Source organism: Delphinapterus leucas, chromosome 7 (assembly GCF_059928025.1).
Source record: "Delphinapterus leucas isolate spDelLeu-1000000601 "Yukka" chromosome 7, BTC_Dleu_Yukka2, whole genome shotgun sequence".
NCBI lineage: Eukaryota > Metazoa > Chordata > Mammalia > Artiodactyla > Monodontidae > Delphinapterus > Delphinapterus leucas.
Genome location: NC_143135.1, coordinates 7,665,450 through 7,682,506, shown reverse-complemented (window position 1 = coordinate 7,682,506; position 17,057 = coordinate 7,665,450). Strand labels below are relative to the sequence as shown.

General features: G+C 55.8%; 1 protein-coding gene across 2 annotated transcripts in view; it reads right to left on the bottom strand.

Moving 5' to 3' along the window:
- NRXN2 (neurexin 2) overlaps positions 1-16,440 on the bottom strand; it is a 99,740-nt gene extending 83,300 nt beyond the window's left edge. The window contains exons 1-2 of one of the 2 annotated variants that reach the window (XM_022591586.2): positions 15,702-16,440; positions 4,718-4,735 (exon numbers count right to left, since the gene is read on the bottom strand). In XM_022591586.2, coding sequence (XP_022447294.2) covers positions 4,718-4,735; positions 15,702-16,425 — 742 coding nt within the window. In that variant the 5' untranslated portion in view covers positions 16,426-16,440. The remainder of the gene's footprint in view (positions 1-4,717; positions 4,736-15,701) is intronic. The other variant, XM_089914590.1, reaches the window with a different exon arrangement.
- Between the last annotated feature and the right edge of the window lie 617 nt (positions 16,441-17,057).

Sequence of the window (17,057 nt, the reverse complement as noted above, 5' to 3'; positions counted from 1 at the left end):
TGTGACAGACATCGGGGGAAAGCCCCCAGCCCAGAGCTGAGGAAAGGGGCCCGATGCCGAAACAGAGGGTGGAGGGCACGAGAAGCGGGGCGAGAGAGAGAGAGAGAGAGAAGGGGGGCGCCGGAGACAGTGAAGGGGGTACAGGCAGAACCAGAGGAAGGATTGGGGCAGGGAGTCACTGCAGGGGGAGAGGAGATTTTGGTTTCTTTTTTTTTCTTCTTGCCGGAAAAAAAAAAAGGAAAAGGAGGAGAAGCATGAGGCTGGGAGGGCTGCTTTTTCCTTTTTCTTTTTTTCTTTTTTTTTTCTTCCGGGAGGCGGAGAGAAAAAAAAACAGTCAACGAGAAAAACGATTCGGATGGAGGAGAAAATAAAACACGACACAAAAATCAAAGCCACCTGGAGAGAGAGAGAGTGTCCTGTTAGCGCGGGATTGAGCAGACAAGAGGGATATCCAAACCCCCCCACCCCACCCCATCCCGTTACCCCTCGAGCCTGGCAGAGACCGGGAAGACGGGGGTATGAAGAGCCTGGACCTAGAGGGAATCTCCCACCAAAGGGGGCTGTGGAAAGGCATCTGTCCAGGTCCAATCCTCCCAACAGCCTCCAAATGGGTAACAGGCACCCTGCCCACCGGATTCTACAAGGAAACTGAGATTCAGGAGGACAAAGTTAGAGAGACAGCAGGTTGGAGGAAACAGAATCTAGGGAAACACTGGAGCAAGGATGGGGGCCTGGATCCTTCCACAGGGAGGACTGGGAGGCCAGGCCAGCACTCTTGGACAGCAAAGACCAAAGAGGGCAGCCAAGACCCATGGGCGGGAGCCCCAGCTCTCTGAGAGGTCGACACACCTCATTCGAAACTATTCTACAGACCCCCTTTCTCTGGACAGGCCCTCTCTGAGGTGACCCAAAAGCTGAATTTTGAAAAGGGAAAACAGAAGCCTGACAGCCAAGACTGAGAGCAAGATTATCTGGGATTTTTTTTCAGGGGTGCCTTGGTCCCTTGAGAGAGCCTGGTCAGCCCCGATTTGGGGCCCCCCCAGCCTTAGGGGGAGAGACTTTGGCCCACTGGACCAGTACCCCAGTCCCCAGAAGGCATCAGCCAAGGAACACCCACCCCCAGAGAGGCTGGCAGCACATGCCCCACAGCTGAGCTGAGACCCCAGGGCTCCCTGAGATGACTAGCCCCACCGAACCGCAGCCCTCGCCTCCCCCATCCCTGCACCCGTGGTGTCTGGCCAAGAGGATGGGGAAGGAACAGCCCTGCAGCACCACCTCACCCTTGGAAACCATCCCCACTGCTGAGGCCATGAGATGTGGGCCCTGGGGGTAGAAAGCCAGGACCAGGATGCAAGACAGGGAGAAGCGCTCCAGGAGTCTCTGGGGCAAGGCTGAGGGCCAGGATGCCTGGGCTCCAAAAAGAAAGGCAGCAAAAAGGCCAGAAGGGCATGGCCGGGGGCCAAGGGCCAGGATCCTGTGGAAGATTTGGGTAGATGGTTCATGTTGCCCCCTTCTTGTCTCGCGCAGCACTCATCTCTCCCCAGTGCTGGGTCTGAGGCCAGTCGGGGGAGGGGGCCACAGCTGACAAGGGCTGCCTCAGGACAAAACAGCTCTTGGGAAGACACAGGTTTTATCCACAAAACCGGAGGGGACCCAAGCATTTGGACCAAATCTTATTCCTTGCTCCGAACGCCCCCCACCAACTCTTTCCCCCAAAACTACCAGCATCTTCCAAACCCCCTAAATCCAGGACCCAGACCCAGGGCCCTAACCCCTCATCCAACTCTTCCAGGCCCAGGAGCCGAGGGACCTGTGAACCTGCCTCCTGTCCCCCCTGCCGCCTGTACCACTGCTCTGGGGGAGTGGCATCTCTGCCTCGAAGACCCTTCCACTGCCCAGCTCCCAGCCAGCCTCATTAGCATAATGCACTCTCCCTCTGTCGCCACGGCAACCAGCTGCTCAGCTCCCTCAGGAGTGACAGCACCAGCCATCTTGGGGAAGGGGAGGCCGGTTCCCTGCCCCGTCTACCTGAGGCTCAGCCCAGCCTGGCCCGAGGGTGCTCTCCCTAAAGCCTGCCTCACCCCGTGGCCTGAAATCTCTGCTCTCCCCATGCCCCAGCCCCCCTCCTTACACCCCTCCCCACCTCTACCTGTGGCATCAGTCCCTCCTCCAGCCACTGGAGAAGAGGCTGGTAGTGACGGATGGCATTACCAAGGGTCCTCTCCTAGGGCACTTTATCTGGCTGCTTCTGGGTCTTCTCTCCCTGCTACAAAAAGCTAGGGGGAAGGGGGTGGGGCTACCAGGATCCCCAAAAGGAGATGCTCGGCAGGGGCCTGGGGAGCTGGATGGCTGGGTCCCTGGGAGAAAGCTAGGCCTGAGGCACAGTGTCGAAGGACCAGACAAGAGGGTGAAGGCACGGAGAACTCAGAGATCTGAAGAGGGACCTGCAGAGTCCAGAGCGTAATGCCCCCAAGGAGTCCCCCAGCCCACCCCCCCGGAAGCCACCACCTACCAGACCCACCTCCCCACTCTCAGTCTTGCCCCCTCACTCTCCTGACAAAACCCCAGGGAGGACCAACATCGAAAGAAGGAAGAGGGTTACAGGGGACAAGATTGTGAGACACACAAGCAGCCAGGACACAGAGACACACTGATGCTTCACATCCCTGGGTGTATACACACACACACACACACACACACACACACACACAGCCTCAGACACACACCCCTGCACAGCCACTGACCTGCAAGCACACGAAGGGCCACGTCCAGACCAGCAGGCCACCATGGCGCCCCCAAGAGGTGGCTAAGTGGTCTCATTCCCCACTCGTCCCCCAAGCCCAGCTTCCCGTCTTGTCCCTCTATTCTACTATTCTACTTGTTTGGAGAAGAACTGTTTCCTTTTTCCTCCCCTTCAGCTCCAGGCCACTGTTCCTCCCCACAGCAGCCCTCCGGTTTCTTCTCTTGGGCTGGCCTTTTCCCCCTCCCCATTTCTCCCCTTTCTGCCCCTCCCTCCACTGTGTCCTTCCTCTTCCCGCCTCTACTTACCCCCTCTCCTTCCTCTTGTCTGTCTGCCCCCTGCTCCCTCCCCCCCGAGCCCCTTTCCTCCACCCTTTTCCCCTCTCTTTCTCCTCCATCTCTCCCTTTGTTCCAGAGGAGACATGACATCAAGAGCAAGTAGAAGTCCCATCAGCACTAAATCTTATCTCCAGCCCTCAGAAGGCTGCGTCCACACAGACACGCAGACTCTCTCTCACACACACACAGAGGTAAACACTGACACACGGAGTGGCAGACACAGACAGGACAGATGCAGACACAGATGCAGACGCTCCCACAGAGGCACACGGAGATGTGGGCCACGCCACAGAAGACACGATGCTGGAGGGGCGCACACCTCCACACACACTCAGACACATGTACACAGGCATACGTGTACAGACGTGCACAAAGACACCCAGACACAACAGAGCAGCAGAGCTGCGTGAACAGTGTGCATACAGATTCACACACACACACACACACACACACACACACACACACGTGCCTGCCCAGAGGGATCGGGAGACCTGAGGGCACCCAAGGAGAAGGGACATTAGAGAGACAGACAAGCCAAACCATGGACACCACCAGGGAAAGTGGATTCCAGCCCCTTCTTTCCTTCCCCAGACTCCTGCATCCAGGGCAGGGCCAGGCCCGGGGAGCTCCCAGCCTGGGGCTGCGCACATGCTTCCCACACCTGCTACTCCAAGAAGAAAGTGTGGGGCAGGTTTGGTGACTGGGGTCCTATCTCCCTCCCAGCCCGCTGCGTGCCCTCCCTGTGTGGGCCACATGAGCTCCCCTGCAGCCCAGGTGTCAAGCCTGGACCATTCAACCCAGTCTTCCCTCCCTGACGTGGTCCACCTCGAAGAAGGAAAAGAAACAGGGAAAAGCACGGTGAGTGAGAGAAGGTTCAGACAGGAACACAGAGAGAGCCTGGGGAAGGACAGAAACAAAGAGAGAGGTCCAGGGACAGAACCCTGGAGAAAAAGAGAGGCAAAGACAAAAACCAGAAAGAGAGAGAAGGCAAATGAAGCAGAAGACAGGGAAAGAATGGACAGAGAGACCCCGAAGCGAGGCACGTTCCCCGCCCTTCCCCGGGCCTGGGCTGAAGGAAGAAGCAGACCACCCCTACCTACCTAGGCCAGCCTGTGGGACAGGGGACAGGGGACTACAAGTGTGTCAAAGAGGAGAAGCTGCCACCCAGCCCACATCCCCTGACCCGGGGACCCGACAACCCCGCCTCTGCCTGCGCTCTTCAGACCCTGGAGCAGATTCTACCCAAGCACCAGCCCCGGCCACACCCCAACCCTTGGCAGCGTGGCCTTTCTAAGCTTCCTCAGCTGGGCTGGGCAAAAACACATCTCCTCAATCATTTCTGGACACTTCTGAATGCTCCAGCCCCATCCCTCCAGCTCCACCCCCAGTCTGGTCTCCTCCCAGGAAAGAAGAAAGGCCGGTGGGCAGATGTGCTGAAGACAGGCAATGGAGGGACGGCCTCTACCAGGCAGTTCTCCCCAGCAAACCGGAAAGAGGGACCAGGTGAGAGGCGGGCCGAGGCAGCCAAGAGGACACCCAGACATCCTTCCCTGGGGGCCCCACACATGGGCAGGGGAGGGAACCACCAGGCCCCCCGGCGATTGATCTGCCACCCCAGCGACCGAGAGGTATCACTCACCTTCCATGGGGTGCTCCTCTACAGGCCGGCGAGGTTCAGGAAGGGGGATGCAGAAAGAGAGAAAAAAAGGAGGACAGTTAGCGAGGGTACCAAGGACAGGGCTCCAAGGGGAGTGATGGAAGGTGGGTCCAAGCCCCCCCCAGGCCCGGACACAAGTCACCCAATCAGGAAGGCCCTGCGGGGATGAGACAGAGACCAAGCTGTTCCCCAAATCAGAGCCTCACACACAGGGTCACACAGTCCAAGGGGACATGAGCCTCGAGTTACACTTCAGGAAACTGAGGCCCAGGACAGGGAGCTAACCGCTCAAGGTCACATGGGAAATCAGAGGCAGAGCCAGGAGCAGCAGTCAGGCGTCCAGACTCCCCCAGCACGCTCCCCCCACCCCCGCACTCCATCGCGTCTCAGAGACAGATGGGGACACGCTCACGCCGGCTCACCCTCAGTGACACACTGACACACATAGGCACTTAATGATGCAGAGACATGCGTAATCTCTCACACGACTCACACCTGAGGCCTGTGCACACCCGGGCCCAAGCACTCCCCACCGCCACCCTGACCGGGGAGAAAAGTCAACGTACTCAGAAAACACAGTTTCTGCCTCAGAGTGCCGTGTGACTCCCATCCCAGTCGCCCAGTCTCTCTGAGCCCCCAGTACCTCCTCTGCAAAAATGAGACGGGTGGACTAGAGCTCCTCTGAGGACGCTTCTGGCTCTGGTTCTGTGATTCTGGGATAAACGCCTTCTCAACAGCTGGGTGTGGCAAAAGGTCCCCAGGCCGGACGGGCCACTTCAGGGGGCCAGACTGGGCCCATCCCTCTGTCGTGCCACAGCCTTTGGGCAGTCAGCCCTCACCTCTCAGGGGCCTGCCTGGGCCTGTCCCTGGGGCTCACCAAAGAGATCAAGAAAGAAGGAAGGAAGGAAGGTAGGAGAGAGGCAGTTCCTTCAACGGAGCTCAAGCAGGCTGGGCTCCGGCCCGCTCCCTAAGAGCGCCAAGAAGGCCCCTCTGAAAGCATTTCTGACCTGCCACCTACCGGGAGCCTTTAGAGGAGGCAACAGGGGGAAAAGGAACAGCACGACCTACAAACAAACAGACCCATCGGGCAAACACACACGCACGCAAGCACACGTATGTGGACCCGGGATACACACGTGTACACGCAAACAGCTGTTCAGGACACACTCATGCCCGTGTGCACACACCATCTCCTACCTCCAGCCTCACTTTGTGTTCTCTTCTCATCCGCTCTTAGGGGGTGAGCTAAACTCCAGAAACACACACTGTCATTTGTCACACCTTATAGCACGCCCACAACACACACACACAGGCTGAATGCAGAATCAATACGCACGCTGTGACCTAACACATAATATGAGATGCACACACCACACCACCCCACACTCCCTCCAGGGACTAGAGACACCCCCCCCAGGAGGAACACAGCCCCCTTTTGCTAGCTACCCATCTACCGGTCTCCTGTTTTCTAAACCTACACACACAAGCCTTTACATATCCACGTGTGTTACAAACACACTTCTATACAACACAGAGCTTCTTTTACCTGACAGCTGCATCCCCCAAAGGCCATGTATACAATGATTTCCTTAAATAAACTGAATCACGTGACATTTATGGTGGGGAGGGGAGCTGGCTAGGAAGGGACCCTCAGGAAAACCCTTGGACTCTCGAGAGCAGCCTGTGTCCGGATCTCTTTGTCACAGTGTGCTGGGGCCCTGGCCGGTCAGCACACTCACCTCTCCAGCTCCTGCACAAACAAGGAGGCACATCACCTGACATGGCGGGGATTCCAAACCCTATTCCCACCCGCCACAAATGTGGGTCGTGCTATGCTCAGGAAGGTCAGACGACCAAGTACAGCCTGCTGCCTGCATGAGTCTCCCCTCTCCTGGCTTCGTAGAGGGTCCCCTGGGGACTCACTGGCCTCTCTTTCTCGGCTGCCCTTCGCTTTCTGCTGATTCATCTGTGCCCCTCACCTGCCATCACGGGCCCCTCCAGGCTCAGCCCCAGGCCCTCCACACTCCTCTCTCTTCTCCCTCACTCCTCCATGAGAGTGCACTTTCGCGGCTAAGGGACCCTCAAACCTGTATTTTCATCCCTGGCCTCTTCCCTGGGGGCCAGTCCTGCACCCCCAGCCGTGCGCTCTGCAATCACTCAGCTCCTGACACCCAGTCCACCACTAAAGCCGCATCTGACATCTCCACCCGCTGCAACAAAGCTCCCATTTCCCTGCCTTCAGCAAAGGCACTGCTTTCAACCAGCGCTTCTTGACACCCAGCATGTGCCCCACACTCTGCCAGGCTCCAGAGAGGCCAAGAGTTAGCCACGTGCCAGACACCGTACAGACCCTCAATGTGCGTTGTCCGCATCAGCTTCCCAGCAGCCCTCACAAGCTTGGTGTGTTACCTACCTCCTTTGTAAAGAAAAGGACACTTGCCCAGGAGCACAAAATCACCTCTGCCTTTGTCCACTGCGCTCCTAGGTCATCAGAGCCCCCATGCTCACCCCTGACCCCCGGTTTCCTTCATTAGCCTCCTGCTGTTTGGTCCCCCGGCCCATGCCCAGCCTCGCTCTTGGGCACATGTACCAGGTACACCTGACAAGTACTGCCATGATCAATGCACATGTACACACACACGGTCAGAACTTTTCAGTAGCTTGGGTACAAACCTCTCTCCTGTGCTCCTGATCTGCCTTCAGAGGAGCTTGACCTGAGTGTCTCATGGGCTGAATGTCCTCATGTCCAAGATGGACCTCAAAACCCTCGCCCCTGCAAGCCCGTTCCTCCTGCCTGCACTCCCGGATCAGGTCAGACACCCAGAAATCAGCCTTGCTCTTTTTTTTTTCACACCAATCACCAGGTCCTATCAGTTCCAACTTGTAAAACTCTAAAAGCTCGACTCGACTCCTAGAAACACTTTTCATCCCTCCATCACCATCAGCAAAGCCCCAAGGCTAAACCCTCATCAGATCCTCTCCTCGGAACGTTAATAAGCCTCTTAAAGGACCTCCCCCTACAGCCAGTCTTCTTATCCTGCAAGTCACAGTCCAAGCACCACCAAAGTGGTCCAACTGAGTCACGACCCTGCTTAGAACTCTTCAAGGCTTCCCAGGGCCTACAGGATCAAGTCCAATCTTCTCAGGAAAGTCCATTTGGGTTTGACCATGCCTCCCTCCAACCTCCTTTCCTGCGACAGTCCGGGCTTCAGCCACACCCAATTTCTCCCCCTTTCCCTAATATGCCGCGTCTCTGCACATACTATTCCCTCCGCTTGAAACACCCTTCCCCATCCTCATTCCTCTCACCCTCAGCTGCCTGAGAAAGTTGACTCCTGCTTTCAGACCAAGTCAGTATACATTGGTCTATGTTCTGAACTGACCTCCTAGCCATCCTTCTTTTGTGCCAGTTCTCGATATGTAGCTCGGGTTGTTATTTCACTTATCGCATCTCTATTGCGATTGTGTTTCCACGTCTGCTTCCTGGCTGGACTGTGAGATCTCCAAGAGGAAGGACAACGTCTCATTCATCTCTCTATATCCAGCTGCTTACACAGTTCCTGGCTCAGAAAAAGGCATGCCTGTGTTTGTTGAATGAATAAAAAATAAGAAGTGAACACTTCTCACTTACCCAGCACTTCAAATGTGCCTGGCTTTTTCCATGCCTCGTTTCCATGCTACCTCATCAACAGATACTACTATTACTCCCTTGTAAAGACGGGGAAATCAAGGCTCAGAAAGTGGAAGAAATTTACCCAAGGTCACACTGCTGGTGAGGGACAGAGTCAAAATCTGAACCAAATCTGTCTGGCTTTAAAAGTTTCGATGGCCTGCATTCTTGGCCTGAAGTTCAGGACTTCTAGAAGCTGGCTTTAATCTATAGTTCTGATTTTATTTCCCATAAAGCACAACCATCTTGGTCTGATACACTCGACTCATACCCTCTGGACTCCTCATTTAGAACATTTTCCTGGCGGGGAAACCCTGGTCTTTCCTTTACCTCCACAAATCTCACTCAGTCATCCTTCAAGATCTAGCCAATTCCCACCTCCTCCTGGAAGCCTTCTCTGACCACGAGGGTTAATAATCATCGTAGCATTTATCGATCACTTAGAATAGTGCCTGGCACATTGTAAAGGATTTCCATGTATTAACTCATTTAGTCCTACAACAACACATGACCTCCATTTTACAGAGTAGGACACTGAAGAACAATGCATCAGCAAACTGTCCAAGTTCACATAGCTAGCAAGTAGCAAAGCCGGGACTAAACCCGTCAGCCCATGCTCTTAACCATTCTGCCACAGGAGGCTTTCCTTGGGAGCATCTATCTCATCTCTGGGACCTTACAGCAGTCGCTCTCTGCACAGCTCTCTCTCGAGCTGTCCATCCCATTCTGCCTAGAGCCGTTTCCAACAGCAGAAACTGTCAGGACCACAGGTATTAGATGTTAGAGCTGACAGAGTGATTCCACATATGTGACTTCATTTACTCAACTTTCATACACACAGGTCTTGAGTGCCTCCCCCGAGGGCATAAATGGCATTGCCTTGGCTAACATGAACTGGGGATTCCAGCAGATTCATTATCAAGGACAGGGATGAAGACCAGAACCAAAGAAAAGAAACAGTTCTGAGCAGCCAAAACTGACACGATAACAGTTATGCGTTAAAAACTGTTATTTTCTCATAGGAGAGCCTCTCAGACCCAACCCAGAATCCACTCCTTCTTAGCGACATACAATTCTAACATGCTGGGAATGCTGATTTCCAAGTTCACAAATAGAGAGAGAGGGGGGGGGATATGGATTGTTACCTGACAACTCCTCCTCAGGGCAGAGGTGGAAAAACTAGAAAAAGCTAACATAAGAACTCAAAAGTCAGGCATCATTTCAGGCAGGGACAAACCTCAACAAAGGAACCACTGTGTGACAGTCCGGTGCAATACCTGAGGGGAATAGAGACATCCTCAGTCATCCAGAAAAGGTTAAATCACATTCCAAATATGCTTAGGGAGGCAGAAAGGTGTGCAACATATTTTTAAAAGATTTCCATCTGAAATGTTGTAAATGCTAGTGAGCGGTGTATTTTAATGGGATAATGCCCCACTTTCCAGGGTGAGTTCCTCCCCGCGGGCTCCGGAAGCCTGTGAGTTTCCTGATCGATTTCCACTGCCCTCTCTCACTGCTGGGACGACAAATACAGGAACACCCTCATCACATAGTGGCTGAAAGGAGAAGCTGTGGCCCAAGGAATCTGGGGTGGTTGCTGGTTTCTAATGAAATGCTGTCCCTAGGCACCTCCAGTAAGCCAAATGCAGGTCATCCACGGACACAGCTGACTGACTGACTCTCCTTTTCGGAGGCAGCATGGAGAAGGTGGGGGGCCCCGGAGTCAGGTCAGTTCAGATCCCAGCTCTTACATCTCACGGGGTGGTCATGCCTTCAAGGCACCCAGCAAATGCCCACTAGCTGTGAGGCCCCGCTCTCTCCTCCCTTGACTGTGTGATCCAATTTACTCTTTGTTCTAACTGCTCCTTCCCTGAGTCTGCGGACACTCCTCTCCCTCTTCCTCCCAAATGAGCCCCCCTGAAGTCTCTTCACCTACTCCTTGGCCACTTCATCTGATCCCAAAGCTTCAAATACTCTCTCCACATACGTGGCTCCCAGGTCTCTACCTGCAGCCCCACCTTCAACTCAAAGCTCTGGTCTCACACTTCCAACTGTCTGGATGCCTCTGTCCAGGAACACCAAGACAGGTGCATGATCTGTGGCTCAAACCTGGTCCCCCTCCCAACTTCTCCCTCCCCGCAACTCCCACCGCCATCCTTCCGAGCAAGCAAACCTGAAACCTCATCACCTCTGCCCCTCCACGTGGGAAAGGCAGAGTCCTGCAGCTTCGGTCTCAGCAACAGCTCTCAGCCACTGTTGCTGCTACTGCCGCCACTGCCGCCACCACCCTTCCTTGCCAGTCCCCAAGACAGCCGAGGGTCAGAGCCCCAATATCCCTTTCCTGAACCATCTCCCACTGATCCCTCCACCGCATGACTCTGCCCTGCATATTCCATTCTACCCTTCACTCCCAGCTTCCAAAACATAGTTCTTCTTATTCACGTGCCTGCTCAAAATTCTTTTGTGGCTCCATTTACCAATACTCTATACACAGCATCCAATAAATGTTAGGTGAATGATTTAAGTCAAAATTCCAAGATCTGGGGAATTCCCTGGTGGTCCACTGGTTATAACTCAGTGCTTTCACTGCCAGGGGCCCAGGTTCGATCCCGGTTGAGGAACTAAGATCCCACAAGCCTCACGGCACGCCCCCCAAAGAGAAAAACTCCAAGACCTGGCCTCATCCTGCTTCTCCTGCTATAGATTCCACTGTTTTCCCTGTACTCCTTGGTGCCCCTCTAAGGACATGACGTACATTTCCCCCTTCCACGCCTTTGTCCTCACTAGTTCCATTGCTTAGCGTGACCTCCCCACACCGAGTTTACTGATCAACGTTCAAGGCCAATCTTAAATAGTATGCCTTTTATTATTAATCCCCTGACTTGTAAATTCACCCCTTCTTCACAACCCCAAGAGTACTCTGTTATAATAACAACTACCATTCACACCACTAATTATGTACCAGACACTCATTTCATTCCCAAAACAAACCTGTGAGATAAGCATGCTTATCCCCATTTCACAGGTCAGGAAAAATTAGTCTGAAGGTTAGTACTCATCTGACTCACGGGCTGAGTGAGTAGAGAAATCAGATTCAAACCCAGATCTGAGTCTCAGAAGACTACGCTTTAATCACTAAGCTACACTGCCTCACTGCATCTCTTTGCATCTCACTGCATATGCCATGCTGTTCTTTTGTTATTATTTATTGAGCACTTTCTACGTGCCGGGCACTATTCTAAGCACCGTATATGAATTAGCCAATTTAATTTCCATAACAACTCTGTAACGTAGGTACTATTACTGTCCCCATTTTACAGATAAGGAAACCAGGGCAGAGACGGCTTAAGTCCAAGGTCACTGCCCAGACAGCCAGACTACAGCATCTGTCCTCTTAACCACACCCCGGACTGCTTTTTTATCTGCTTCCCCAATTAATCAGGCAACTCCCTGAGCAGTGTCTTCTTCATGTCTGACTCACCTTCAGCCCCCAACACAAGGCTTATCACCAAAGAGGACTTGACAACAATCTGTTGAATTAAATTGCCAACAAACCTACAAAATACGAGACCCATGCGTCTATCTCCCTGCCAACACACGCATTACCACTGGTTTCATTTCTCCCCCAAGCGAGGTACGCACCTGACATTCCATCGTATACATCTACATCCCCACTCCACTCGAGGTATCCCACACACACCTGCATACTCTTCTTCCTTGATCACTTTTCAGCCCTTTCTCCCCACACGAGTGACATGAGGCGGAGTTCACACCTAAACCAATGCAAAATCCCAGTCTACTTGATCCCCACTTCGGCAGACAATCAGCAGCAGTATACACACTCAGTGACTCATACTTAGCTCTGTCTTCAATCACCTGTGGCCAGAGCCCCAGAGAAAAGAAACAGATTTCCTAGCATGGAGGCTCTCAGTCAGCGGTCCCAGGAAGGCATTGGCAGGGCAGGGGGCGGGGGGGGGGGGGAGTGTGGTCCAAAGGATCCACAAATCCATATGCACATCGAATATCTGAAGGCAGACTGGCATGTCTTGCATGTAAAGCTAAAACTATTTTTCCTAATGTATACTTGATTAACCACAATGGCAAATATAACATCAAAGCCATCTAAAAGCTTTCCTGGGGGCTTCCCTGGTGGCGCAGTGGTTGAGAGTCCGCCTGCCGATGCAGGGGACATGGGTTCGTGCCCCGGACCGGGAAGATCCCACGTGCCGCGGAGCGGCTGGGCCCGTGAGCCATGGCCGCTGAGCCTGCGCGTCTGAAGAAGTTGCAAACCACTCAAAGCAGATAATAATGAAGTAAATGTAACTTCCAGGGAAGCTTGAAGACTCTGGCCCTCATCTGGAGCCATACCTGTTCCCCTTAAAAATCTTCCAACCCTAATCCCAACACCCAAGGGTGGAAGCTCATTCCTGTCCTCCCTGGCTGGATGGGAATGTACTAGAAGAAGTGTAATGAGCACAGAATATTACAAAAGCTGCCCAGGAAATAAGGAACAAATATAAGGGGAGGGAATGAGGTCATGGGTGGGGAGGAGAATCAGTAGAGTTGTCACTGTGCCTGTCATCGCCAGATGTAATCAGTGTTTATAACCACCGTGGCCACCTACAACATATATCTGAAAATACACTCATACATCGTCTCATATACACATACAGCCTTACCCCAAGCCTTTATTCTATCAAATACTTGTTAATATCTCTTCAGTCATTCCACAGATCTTTATCAAACACCCACGAAGTGCCAGATGAATATCCCTCCCTTTTTATCATAGACAAAGCACAACTCCTTCCACAGATGTCTCACACACACACACACACACACACACACACACAGTGGGTCAGATACGCAACTGCCTCTCACAGCTCCAACACAGCTGCCACAAACATACAACTGATACACATCCATCACATATACACATGATACAACCATCCCTGTCACGCACAGGGACCCAAACACATCTCAGACACACAACCACACAATGCGCGTTCAGAAGCGCACATCTTGTATGGCTTACTGGGAGCCTCTGGCCGATGAATCCTTTCAGGGAATTAATACAAAGGCTCTGGTTGACCAGGGGGCCTCTGGCTGCATTTTTCATACACCCAGGCCAATTCTGCCACAGTGAGACCATGGACCAGTAGCCTCTCTGTAGCTCAAATTTCCCTCCCATCAAGTTAGAAGGGTGGTTCATCCTATTTTCTTAGGAAGGCTTGGAGGGGAGGGGTCATAGGGACCAGAGAATCAAGTTAAAGGTCATGAAAGATTCCTCATAAAGTCCAGGTGTCTTACTGAGATCTCACATGAAAATGCATGCACGTGGATACCTACACAAGCACCCACACCCTTACACTTGTGCCCTACTCACTCTACTAGGCACAGCACTTCTATTTGCAAACACTACTTTTCAAACAGACCATTCACACGTAACACACACACTGCCAGACTCACGCACCACCGCGTGCAAGCAAACATGCACAGACACACGATTTCACAGTTTAGGGAGCACCTGCACTCCTTGGAGAAAAGGTGAGAAGGTGTCAGATTCATTTAATACACACAGTTCCTGAAGATACGTCACCCAACCTTGTACAAACAACTCCCAAGAGCCATCCAAAACCTTCCTTATATATTCCTCTACCACAACTGCAGATACATAATCAAAAGACACACTTCCCAAGCCCAGAGCCACACCTGCAGATGTGGCTCCTCCCATGGCTGTAGGCAGGTCCCAGCCAGTAGGACACCATCCCCAAAGCAGTCCCAGGGCCGTGCTGGTCTGTGGGCACACACACTCCTCAAAGACCCTACCTCTTGAGGGCAGACACACACGCAACTGCTAAGTACTCCAGCTTCTAGAGGTGCTGGGGGAGCGGAACGCTCGTCTGTCTCCACACATCTGCTAGAAAACGGCTGCCACAGACCAGGAGATGCACACGCCCCGTCCCCAAACTGATGGGGAACCTCTCCCTGACTCCCCAGCCAGACCAAAGTACAACAGGGGCCTCGAAATCCCTCCTCGCCCACCCCCTCTAAAACCACAGCCCACGCCTGGCCTGGCGCCACCCTCGCCTTGTCCCCTCACTTCGCCCACTGCAGGCTCTTGCAGCCCGGGAGCCTGCGGAACCTCTCCCTCCCTTGACCTCCTTTTGAAGTCCCAATGCCACACCCAATTCCATATTCCAGAGTCCTCACCACTCCTCTCCAGCCCTCCAGTCACCCTTCCAAACCCCACGCTCGCGAGGGCTCCAGTGTTTTAAACAGAGGCCTCCACTTCCAGTTTCTCACCCGGGAGAGACGACCAGCCATTTTTTTTGTCCGTCAACAAAACCAGCAACTCTAGTCACGAGCCTGAGAGGCCTCGGCCACCCTGTCCCTCGGGCTTCCTTCACTCTCAAAACACTCGGTTCCCGCCCTCCTGGCGCGTGCGGTCACCCTGGCGAACCCCACTCGCCCTCACCCGCCCTCGCACGCGCCGCCCTGCCCTTCTCGCCGCGCCAACCGCCCTCCGTCCGGGGCCCTCATCCTCTGGTACAGTGCCGGCCTCTCAGACAGTACTTCCCGCCCACGCGCTAACCCTCAGACTGCGGCCCCGCCCTCCTGGGCCGACCACGCGCCCGCCTCCTAGGCCCCGCCCGCGCCGACCCCACCCACGGCCCACGCAGGCCCCGCCCCCCCTCGTGCTGACCCTCTCCTTCACAGCCCTACACAGCTCCCAGCGGTACAAGCCCCACACACCGTCTTCAGGACTCCTTCACAGGACTCCCACCGTCCCCGCCCACAAGGCCCCACCCACTGCATCACATAGGCCCCGCCCACAGAGATCACATCCACCAGCCCTCACGGGCGCCTCACAATCAGTCACCCACCCGATCCACACGCCCGCGAGGGCCGGCCCTCATCCTCTCGCTAGCTGGACCTGACTACACAGTCCTACCCACAGGTCGTCACAGGACCTTCACTAGGGGACAGGGAGAGGGGCACTGGATGGGCTCACGAGGCCGCGCCCACACGGGCCGCGCCCACACGGGACCCGCAGGCCGGCCACGCCCACGCCAAACCTCAGCGCCCCGCAGCTCCTGCAGCCCACCGGCTGACCGTGCGCGCCCTCTCATTGGGACAGGCGTCCTCACACGCCCCTCCCAACACGCGTGCTGGTACACACTCTCACCCGCCCCCATGCCTGAGCCCGCCGGCCGCAGGCGCCCCTACAGGCCCAGACAACTCTCCCGCCCCTCACTCCGCGCCCAGGCACCCAGCGGGGGCTCCCCGCAGACTCACCTTCGCTGCAGAACTTGCCGCCGAAGCCCGTGTGGCTGCAGTCGCAGCCCACCTCGCCGGGAGCCAGCACGGTGCAGAGGCCGCCGTTGGCACAGGGGTTGCGCGCTGGCGCGCACAGCGGGTCGGCTGCGGCGCCGCGCAGGCCCTGGCTGCCCAGCAGCGCGGGGGGCCGCTCGCCCAGCTTCAGGTTGGCCAGGAGGCCGCTGAAGGGCGGCTCGTACTTGACGGTGCTGAGCGTAAGCGCCGAGAGTCGCACGTCGGGTGGGATGCCTCCCACGAACAGGTCGCTGGCCACCTGCATCTCGCGCCGCTTCGAGCGCACCTCGGCGGCGCGGGCCTCGCCGTCCACCGCCAGGGCTGTGCGGCGCGCGGCGCGGGTCAGCAGCACCATGTGCCAGCGGTCGTCGGCCACCAGCGTGTCCAGCTGCAGCGTGGCGGGCTCGGCGCACGAGAGCGTGAAGCGCAACCGCAGGCGCCCTTCCACCAGCAGCAGCTCCAGGAAGTCGCAGTCGCCGCCGTCGTCCAGGTAGAGCAGCAGCGCGCGAGTAGCGTTGGTGCGCAGGCTGAAGCTGAGCTCGCCGCTGCTCGCCGCTCCGGCCCAGCGCGCATAGCGCGCCCACTGCCCCGGGCCGCCGCCGAACTCCAGGCCGCCCGCACCCGCCGCCAGCGTCAGCAGCAGCAGCAGCGGCAGCGACGGCGGCCGCCACGGGTTCCCAGGCGCCATGCCTCCGGCGGCCCCGGCCCCGCCCGGCCCCCGGCCCCGCTCAGGCTTCAGAGCCGCGGGCTCATGGGGCGGGGAGGGGCCGGGCGCCCCCCGCGCCGAGCGGGGCTCCCTCGCCGGCTCACAGTGCCATGGGCCCGGCCGCAGGGCGAGGCGAGCAGAGGCCCAGGTGCCGGCTTCCACGGACTGAGGCGGAGGCGCCCCTCCCCCGCTGCGGGCTCCGACGGAAGATGGGGGAGGGATGCCTGCAGGGAAATGGAGAGGAAAGTGTTAATGAGGGGCTCGGAGGAGGGGAGGTGTCGGTGTCCGGCTCCCCCCTCACACCAGCAAGAGCTCAACTGTTTCCCTTTAGGACTGGAGAAGCCACCCTGACCTGGAGAGGGTCTCAAAACAAGAGACGCCACCATGACGGGAGTACTGGGGGCTCAGCCCTGGGGGTGGGGGAGATGACACTCGCTAGGGGCATTATTGGTTTAAGATGTAGACAGGTAGGGAGGTAACACCTTCGTGTCCAGTAGGAGCCCAACCCAGATGCCCTCACCCCCGCCTCCCATCAGGACCAGGGCCAGCTCTTGTGGATGAGGCCTAAAGACTCCTTCAGCTGGTGACCACAGCCCCTTCCTCTTTGAGACACC